Source organism: Gouania willdenowi, chromosome 15 (assembly GCF_900634775.1).
Source record: "Gouania willdenowi chromosome 15, fGouWil2.1, whole genome shotgun sequence".
Taxonomy (NCBI): domain Eukaryota; kingdom Metazoa; phylum Chordata; class Actinopteri; order Blenniiformes; family Gobiesocidae; genus Gouania; species Gouania willdenowi.
Window position 1 is genome coordinate 31,863,520 of NC_041058.1, and position 10,514 is coordinate 31,874,033.

The 10,514-nt window shown below is 36.7% G+C and overlaps 1 protein-coding gene across 5 annotated transcripts in view; it reads right to left on the reverse strand.

Annotated features, from left to right (window-relative positions):
• xpo1b (exportin 1 (CRM1 homolog, yeast) b) overlaps positions 1-10,289 on the reverse strand; it is a 45,952-nt gene extending 35,663 nt beyond the window's left edge. The window contains exons 1-4 of one of the 5 annotated variants that reach the window (XM_028468114.1): positions 10,177-10,279; positions 9,906-10,068; positions 5,219-5,350; positions 4,966-5,067 (exon numbers count right to left, since the gene is read on the reverse strand). In XM_028468114.1, the coding sequence (XP_028323915.1) occupies positions 4,966-5,067; positions 5,219-5,344 (228 nt within the window). In that variant the 5' untranslated portion in view covers positions 5,345-5,350; positions 9,906-10,068; positions 10,177-10,279. Of the gene's footprint in view, positions 1-4,965; positions 5,068-5,218; positions 5,351-9,211; positions 9,343-9,905 lie in introns of those variants that run through there. The other 4 variants (XM_028468115.1, XM_028468117.1, XM_028468116.1 and 1 more) reach the window with 4 other exon arrangements.
• Between the last annotated feature and the right edge of the window lie 225 nt (positions 10,290-10,514).

Consider the following 10,514-nt stretch of genomic DNA (forward strand, 5'->3'; position numbering starts at 1 on the left):
CACAGACACAAACTGAGATCTGATACTTTCAGTATTTGGTCAGCATTCCTAAATGGGTTTATTTACAATAACTCTCAACAACAGACAGTGTCTGTTCATGTAAATAAACAGGACTACTGAATAACAAGTGTCGGGAAGTCCACTTGAGATATTTATTTAATATTAATATGAAAACCATATTAATAGCATTATTATCCATGTACCCTTTGTTTATTGGTTATTCTGTTTTAAAACCAAATCAAAACAAATTAACCATGTGGTTATTTTTGTTTTACATAAATTCATCATATGCTCCTTAAAATACGTTTTTATACTTAGTTATATAACAGTGTGGCATCATTAACATGTCAATGTTAAAATAAGAACAAGAATATTATAATAACATGTCAGTGACACTTTTTTCCATCTGGTTACAGTTTGTTACAGTGAAATCAACTGTTTTTAAAGCCATATTTTTGTATTATTAAAAACGTAATGTAATTTAAATAAAACTACTACAGATACTTTTTATCACTCACACAATTCAAAGTCTAACACTTTGTTAAATGTTACAGAACGGTGTTTATACTGTTTATTTAATGCCTGATACCTGAAAGACCATAGAAATAAAATGGTCAAATCATATTTCAGTTGTTTTTTGGGGGTTGATATACATGTAAATGATTGGGTGAGATGGGCAGATGATATCACATCATACCAATCTCAGGCTTGTGAATCGAATCGAAATCGTATCGTGATATTGGCAAACATCGTATCGTCATCCAAACATATCAACATCGTATCATATCTGATGAAGCTGGAATTCTTTAGAAAATAAATGATTTTGGTTGTATTAAATTAAGGTTTCACAGTACCAGGATATGGTTCCATCGCCACAAGAGGTAATCTAAACCCTGTGTTTTAAACGTTAGCTTCTTATTCAGAGCTTTCACTGTGACACAGCCTGGTCTTTTTCTTTACACTGTTTTTGCACCTCCTCCTCCACTCTTACATTTTTTGCTTTTTTCCTCTTCTGTCCTCTTTTCATTTCTGCGCTTTGCTTCCTCAAACTTTAATTCAAATTAAATTACAAAGCTGCCAACGGTGCCCTTTAACCAGTAACCTGATTAACTGATGGTGTTGCATCCTCAGGATGGGCTGGAAGTCAATGGTTGGCATGGAATCAGCCAATTTATAAACACCTAATGACCAATGACGGCCATTAAAAACACCAAAACAAAAACTATGCCTCTCACCTTCAACTAAAGCTTCCCAAACTACACATCCCATAACCCCCTGCGTCTCTCAGACTCACTTAGCGTATGCAAACAGTGCTAATACCAGTTCACTACTTTTGCCTAGTATTCTGCTCCATTTGTTGAAATCTCTGACATCAGCAGAGTAACGCAGTGCACAAGTGAGATGTAGGAAGCACACGAATGTTTGATCTCAGCAGAAGTTCACTTTGAAAATGGTCCCTTTCATGCTCAGATGCGAGGGAATCTGATCATAACGTTCCACTTAAAGGACTCGTTCAGCCTTATCGGTTTGATATTTATATTAAAGCTATTAAAGACCATTATTTTATCGGGTTACAGAGATTGCTACAACACCTGTCTATGAGTACCATTGTAGATAGGTGTTGTGTCGAAGAATGGAATGTAAAATGTAATGCTGAGATGGCCATAATGTGAATTACATTGTGGACACACTATTTAGAGTGTGCTCTTGCATTTAGCATCAACATTAAAATGAAGTTGTATACACTTTAAAGGAGCACTCAGGTGCCTACAATAATTGGTCGATTATGGGACATCCAAAGGTGACAGAAGCATATATTTGAAAGGTCTGAGCCATGATGGAAACAGAGGCAGAGGAGCAGAAAAAGAACGGTGGTCCCTACAGGTGAAAATGAATCCTCCCTCTCTGACTGAACCTGGTGAATGCAGCCTGCACATTTCCTCTGTCCAATCAAACAGATGCAATAGAAAGTGATGATAGGAATTCAGTCAAAGGGAATTTAAAAAAAGGGTAGACCTTGTGGAGGCCTGCCGCCAAAGCCTAGCTGTGTCATGGTGCACAGGAAGACACACCCCCTCTCTTCCTATTACAAGCCATAAACATAATGGAACATTGTGATTAATATCAGAGTCACAACGTGAATTCATCACATTTTCAAAGATTAGAATCACCATGGTTACTGAGTCACAGTGAGATGCTTACAGTCCTGTTTAGGTAGAGGCACTTTTCAAACTAATGAATGTGGAAAAATGTAGAATTGGAGACATTTACCTTTTGTTTCCACTTTTCCTCTAATGCTCCCATTTATTTGGGGTTACTCATAAATTAACCGAGACAATAGTGATACATTCAATCTGACAGGGCAAGTAATAAAAGGGAAGCACAAATGTCAATACTATTTTGAGGAAGACTTGAACATGTTGAGGTTACTTTACTTTGGACATATTATCACTTTGGCTAATGCTAAAATGTATGTGTCAACAGTTGTCGGTGTACAGCAACTACTGACACGCGACAAACTATTCCGTTATTGATTTAAAATAAGTGGTGAAGAGGGTCGTGCATTGAATCACTCCACGTGCAATGTCTTCTAGAAGCTGCAGTGACAGATAGACACAAAGCCTGAGAAATTAATAGATTTGACTTTTGGCACCAGTGATCTGCAAACAAGATGTGTACAGGATGTCAGAATATGTACACGTCCTGGCCACAACTAATCTGAGTTTTCTCCACTGTTAATTGTCATGATGCAGCTCTGCTTTTTCCTGCCATTTTTAATGTGCTTAGATTGATTTTCTTAGACTTCACTAATGTAAAAAGTAAGTGAAAGTGAAGATGGCTGCACTTGGAAATGATTTTAACCCTGGAGCTTGGATTTTATTTTTTAAAACAAACTAACAAAATGTATTTGAATTTCTAAATATTCTAAAAATTATTTGCATGCATTCTAATCAATCACAGCACAAGCAGAATAAGTGTGAAGTGCTACCCTAATGTAGCTTGTTAGTTGGCAGAATCTCTCCATTTTAGTTCAACTTTGAATCAACAGACGAACAGCAGTAGAGTTCTTTGAATACATTTGGGAGAAAGGGGTTGTAATCTACAACGGCATATTAGGTCTACGTTAAAATAAAAAGAAGTCTATTTCAAGAACAAAGTCGTAAATTTTATGAGAATAAAGCCGCATCTTTAAAAACTCATAATGGTATAGCGCTCAGAACTCCCTGTTAAAGTGAACGCAAAAAAACACTGATAGCCCTGAAGTCGACCACGTCCAACTAAAGATGCACCGATCGATCGGCCCAGCTGATCGATCGGTGTCAATTTCCCTTATTTTGGGGGATCTATGATCGGCCGATCCTTGCATATGAAACCGATCTTTTCCGTCGATCTTTTCTACCTCCGCAAAGGTCTTAAAGTCAGCCACTGTCCCGTTCTGCTGTGAGATGACTGACAGGCCCACCCACCAGCTCATGTAAAGTCTATGGTGTGCGCGCACGCATGCCTCTACTACACAGAATAACAACAACAGCCGGAGCAGCAGTTAGCTTAGCATGTCAGCAGTTTTACACAAAAAAAGAGCAAAGGATCGCAATTTGTAATAACTGCAGCTCTACCAAGGCTGATTTCTGCATTACAAACATAACACTACCTCATTTACCTTTTAAAAAACCACCACACCGCTTAGTATGCAGCATTTGAAGCTAGAAATGAAGCTAATGCTAATGCTAGTGGACCAAACAGCCAGTTGTCTACTGAGAGTGCTTATCAGTCAAAAGCAAAGCTACTACGAGGAAAATGATGGAGTTCATGGCTTTGGACATAAACAAAAACCTTCCACTAATGTATAAGTGACTGTAATAAGTGTGAGAACAACTAACCTGTGTCATGTTCATTCTGTCTTAACCCTTTGACTTATGAAAATGTTACACATGCTGCACTTTATTATTTCTGTAGAATGTTTGACTTTTAGCTTTTATCCTGTCGCACTATGCTGAGATGCTAAAGGAAGAGTTTATTATTTTTTTACTAGTTATGTTATAAAATATGTAGTAATCTGATTTCTTTATGAGAAAATTTAAGTTACTGTGAAATTACTGTTACACTTCATCTTAAACCTGGGTTAAATATTGAAATTGTTGAATGACAGAGCTTCATTTACTTTTTATTTTGGGATTGTTCTATGCTTTTTCACTCTTGAGCACAATCACAGCAGTAAAGTTGAACTTCTGACAATATATCTGATGTCTGCAGTCATTTTTAAGTGCATTGAAAAAAAAAAAAATCAAAAATCGAATCGAAACTCGAAAAAAAATTGGAGTTTTTTTTTAGGCAAAATCACCCAGTCCTATGTGATGATGGACCAAAAGGCTCAGTATTTCACCAGGTGTGAAACCTAAAGACAAATGTAATCTCACTAAATGTTCCACATTCTCCATAACACACCATTCTCATAAAATTATGACTTTAATCTCAAAATATTACGACTTTAATCTCAAAATATTACGACTTTAATCTCAAAATATTACGACTTTAATCTTGAAATATGACGTAGTGCCTAGAATTTCTATTTTATTTTGATGTGGACCTAATATGCCGTCGTAGTAATCAGCTGACCTAAAGTGGAAAGGATATTTGGCATTACCATTTGTAAAAAATCTGACCACACAGATCCATGTGGCATTAGGTTGGTATTACTAACATTAGAGACCAACTGCCTCACCGAGATGAAAATAAAAGTGCAGGATGGGCAGAATCTAATGTTTCCTTATGAGTTCAGATACAAGAAAATTAATTTTATCCAAAGGGCTCAGAATTCATACAGAACTATGAGCATTAAAATGCTTGGCCAATTGGAATCACTCTGGAAATCTTTGTTTGTCGTGCACTTTTTGAGAGCACATCTTCCTCAAACAATGAGCTAATCATGCTAGCACACCTTTCACTGGATAAGAGTGAGCTTACTTTGGTGTTCATGTTCTGGGAAAACTCGAGGATGGTGTCCACTCTGGTCCAGGCATCTGGGTGCTCTTTTAAGTGTGTCAACACTTCTTGCGCCATTCTTTGCTGTAAAAGAAAAAGGGAGAGGAAACCTCAGCCCAATGTCACACGTTGGATCACTGTCCCCTTTTCCCTTCACACATTTCAACAAGGGCTGAAATCACAAATGTAAAACTATAAGTGGGTAAAAAAAAGGAATAGTGTATAAATGACGTACCTGTGGACCCACCCCATGGTACAGGCAGTTCACCACATTATCCAGCAGGTTGATATCCAGTTTCTGGTTGAAGTCCAGCAGCTGCTGTGCTGCATGGTCTGCTAACATTGTCATAATTGCTGGCATAGAGCTCTGCAAAAAGAATAGCAGAGGGAAGGGGGTGGGTTCATAAGTGCACCAAACACATTCGACAGCCAATGTCATGTGAGCTGTGCGTTTGGAAACGACTCCAAACAGCTGACCACGTAACAAACATCAAGACCCACCACCAAAACCGTGACTTCATAAAGTCTCAACATTGTTTAAACGTATTAGAATGATCAGAAGCTAATAGATTTTTTTTTAATGGTAAATTAAATTGTGTGCATTGTAATAAGTAAAAGCATACCAAGATGAGTGAAAATAATAAAAACATTATTACATTGGCATTTTGAAAAGATTAAGAAAGTTTCACATTATATATATATATATATATATATATATATATACACACATACACAAACAGATATGAAAGTTTTGTTTGTTTATTTCAATAAAGGACCATGTCAGCAGGTCATTTTTAGAAATAGATTAGGGCTGCACGATTAATGGCCAATATGATAATCTCCATTATTATGATCAATTTTGTAATCACAATTATAATCATCATGTTAGGAAAAAAATCTGTTTTATTACAATACTTTTTAACAAACAATATGTGTACAGTTTACGGTCCAAAATTACATTTGAAATAAGAATTATAATTGAAAAAGAAAATAACCCAAGAATTTAAAATGGACCAAAGGCTAACTGACTAAATACACTATTACAGAGTGCAAAGCCACTATTTCAAATGTAAAGATCAGCTTAATTTAATTGTAGCAACCAAAATCGCAATCACAATTAAAATTTGATGAATTGTGCAGCCCTAGAACAGAAAACAAACGAATTTAACAATGACATGAAGGTACAGTAAACTCAAGCACCAAATGACGAAGTTGTATCAATCAATATATCAAACCAACAGAGATCCATAGACGAGGCAAACAAATCAGAGATCATTTGAGTTGCAAGTTTCCTAGATTGCACACAACTGTGTGAATGCGTGTATCTTATTTTGAGCTAGGCAATAAAACAAACACAAAAATAAAACATAAATGCACAAAATGGAGTAGGATGAAGTAAAACTTTTTTGAACCAACTGAAAAAACTACATTTGAGAGAAAAAAAAGCAATACTTTCTAAATGGCTTATAAATAAATTAATACAACTTTCTTAAGTGTCTCCATGTTCAGAATCACATAGTTAAACACCAGTCAGCATTGACCTGTGAAATGAAAACGTTAAATTAGAAAAAATGAAAGAGGACTAATGTAAACACTTCAGTCACTGCTTTTACAAAACGTTATTAGGAAACCTAAAAAGCAAAAACACCCTTTAAGAAAAAAGAAAGATCCAGCCAAACATTAAATGAAAAATGTGTTGAACTTAAAATAAAGGCAAAATGTGTGGACTATGCATTTTTGCAGTTACTTTTAGATCTTAAACATTGTACATGCATTTTATTGTTGAGCTATTTCTGGGTTCTATCAAAAGAATGCAGGGTCTCTATGAAAAGTATGCACCTCCTCCCCAAGGGTACATGTGTTTTTCTGTGTTCCTGGAAAAACGATGTTGCTGGTGAAGCTGCAAGGTAAAAGTTAAATAGAAAAAAACAAAACAAAAAAAACAGGGTTTTTATATTGATGTGTGTTGGTGATTGATTTAAATCAGCAGAGATGACCATCTTGATGATATGATGGTATGAAAAAAACAGAATATATCTCAATATTTTTTCTAAAAATGGCGATTTACAACATAAATCTTGATATTTTTAACTCAACGTCTTACCAGAAAGATAATTCAGGATACATTTGATAATTTAACAAATTATAACATACTTATTAACAATTTGCCACTTTTGTCTTTTTCTCCTCTAAGGAACACCATGTGTGAGTGAGTCCTCTAGTGTGGCTTGTTTAGGGGAAAGTCTTTGATAGGACGCACTCACAAATCAATGTGACTGCTTTTCATGCTGTTCTTGTCGCAAAAGCAGCAACTCATTAAACAAGTATTTTAATACAAATGAAGATATAGAAAATATAGATATCAATATAGGTGATATTGTCATTTTCTATATCGCCAAAATAGAAAACTCGATATATCTTGAATCTTGATATATTGCCCAGCACTACTGTGCATTGCCATAAATCAGACGATAAGATTCACGATTTGCACGTCATTATACGATATATCCAGATAGTAAACAATACGATATACATCGCAATATCAATAATTACAAATTTACTTTACAAGTACAAAATGGTAAGAAATACAATTTCTTCAATGTTTTAAACTAGTGAAAGTAAATGGCAACTAACTATAATTCAAGTACAAACATCAAAAACAAGTGGTATGCTTATAAAACTGTCATTACATTTTCAAAATTCATTAACTTTGTGTTTCTACAACAGATTCTGTTTCTTTTAAGTTCTTAAGTTTAAATAAAAAGTAACCACATTCATCTAGAAAAGTGCTCAGTATGTTTTGTGAAAAAGTGCAATCAACTGACTGATGTGGTTCACCAACACCTAGTGAGCCAGCGTTTACGTGCTACGTGATTAGGTTATTTTTTGTTAAAAAACAAGATTAAAAAAATCAATTTGGACATTTTTTGGATTTATATGATAATCGCATGATGATATATTGCAATATATCACAGAATCATTTTTTTTCTTACACCTTTACCTTCGTCTTTATGTGTGAGTAAGTTCTGAGGTGAAAGCAGTGAGTCCTAAAACAAGCACTGTATTTTAATATAAAATACATTGTTATAGGTGATATTCTAATTTTCTATCATCAAAATAGATATCTCAATATATTGCCCAGGCCAAGCATAATGTTAGTTTTAATTAGAGCTGGCCAATATATCGAGATTCAAGATATATCAAGTTTTCTAATTTGGGGATCTAACAAATTACAAAATCACATATATCGATATAAAAAAAAATTTAAGTTTATTTTGTTTTAAAAATCTCGTTTTAGGAGTCGCTGCTTTCACTACTTATCAGTACAGCATAAAAATTACAGTTAGATGGGTTGCTGAGTGCGTTCTAACCCAGAATTTTTGCTCAATAAGCCACACTACAGAACTCACTCACACGTGCTGTCCCTTAGAAAAAGACTAAAGTGGCAGATATTATGCTGCTGTTTGTTAGTAAATATGCCTGTGTGGCATTTGAATCATGACAGTGGCTATTCATACGTAGCCGTATCAATATACCAACATTCTGTCTGTTCGTAGCACCCCTCATTGGCCAGTTTAGGTCACATGACTATGACGCTATGTATTTGTACTTCTGTATGTTATGGACGTGCTTCATATTTAGAATTGTTGTGGTATTCATAAATAACCCTAACCCTAAGACGCTATGTTATTGTACTTCGGTAAACATACAAATAGTACCGGGAATTGTCCGACATTTTCTTGAATTATCAAATTTAACCCAGAATTGCATTTCTGGTTAGACTTCATTTGAAATGAAATTATCAAGATTTATGTCGTTATTTTGAGAAAAAATATCGAGATATGAGTTTTGGTCCATATCGCCCAGTCCTAGTTTCAATATAAGTAATCTAATTCTAAAATTTTAATTGTGGGTAAACCAGAAAAAAGCATTTCCTTAGAAAACAGCTCATGTGTGACATCACCACTAAACGTCAAAATGAAAGTGAATAAATTGTAATCATTGTTCATAGCAACAATAGGATTTTAGCTTATTTTAGAACACACACACACACACACGGTAATCAGCCAAGTCCATCTATTCAACGACCACGTTAAGAAGGTTAAGTGCGCCACGTGCCGGATATACTCCGCGACGTCACGTTGTTTACATCTGTGAATGGCGGAGCTGGCTCCAAACAAACGTAGACCACCTGACTATCAACCGAACAATGAGTGTGGTGGTTTACCAGGACAACAGTGAGCCTCACCGCGGTCAGCGTGCACGGTAACACGCGCCAGCAGCTAGCCGTTAGCTGCGTCCATCATAAAGTGTTCATTCACATGTGCTGTGGAGCTGCTGCTCACTACAGCCACTCCCACCCATCCCACCGAGGACCAGGTTCACTTTCCCGCACTGAAAACCTGCTGCTGCCTGGGACTAGGATGGATGTTCTCACACAACCAGGTTAAACTACACTTTAACCAAATAGTTGAGATTTCACACAACAACAACAAAAAAAGCGTAACGGGACTTATTTTTATTAGCAGCATTAACCGTAAACATCCGCGAAACGAGTGATGCTGCTGTTGGTGGCAGAGGCGCGGATTTGAACCTACAGCATTCATACACACAGTAACATCGAGGTTAGTTTGGCTTATAGTTGGTTAAGGTTGCAGCACTTTCTTTAGGAGTCTGATTACTTAATACAAATACTTGGAGCAAAGGCTAAGCTAACGATAAACCCATTGATTCGCGTTAGCCAGATGATACATGTACGTTTTAAATAAAGACTAGTAATAGGGAATGTTATTACAAAGCCAGATAACATTTTTTCTAGCATAAAACAGCTTTAGATCTAGAGCATTTATTCCCCAGACAGATATAGCACAGGCAAGTTAATCACAGCATGGCATGGTTGCACTTCACCCCAGTTTACCTACCTAAAGTCCACGGCTTTGACTGAAAGTAGCGGCCTTTGGCAGACGAGCAAGAAGACAAGATGAGCCCCTAAAGTGTTTTCTCAGTCAAATTTATGTCCTATTTCTGCAGCGTTGACTGAGTCCAGCGCTGAGTGGGTATGTGATGCCGAGCTGCACAGAACCACTGATGTGAATGAATAGCGAGACAACGATCACTTTAAAGCCAACAAACTGTCTCTGCGACACATTTTACGGTGCTAAGTAGAGCTGAGTTTGCTTATTAATTCCTTACTATAATGAATTTCCAGCGTGGAGGTAGTCTGCTGCGCCTCCTCTTCTCTCTCAAGCACTAAGTCCCAACCGGTTGAAACCGGTTCAGACTGGGAGATTCCATCTCGGTTTAGTTTTCAGCCGATGGCGCCGCGTAAAGTTTGGACGCGGGTTACGCCCATACCGCGCCGCCATTGGCTGTTGTGTTGCCGGGTCTTCCTACTCTGCTGTCTCATTGGCCAATCGATGTGTCGGTCTTTTTCAATTCGTTCAAGCGCCCACGCGACTACTCCGCCCGTAGAGAAAAAGAGGGCAGACTAGCGAGCAGAGCGGACTACTTCTATGTGATTCTCACAATAC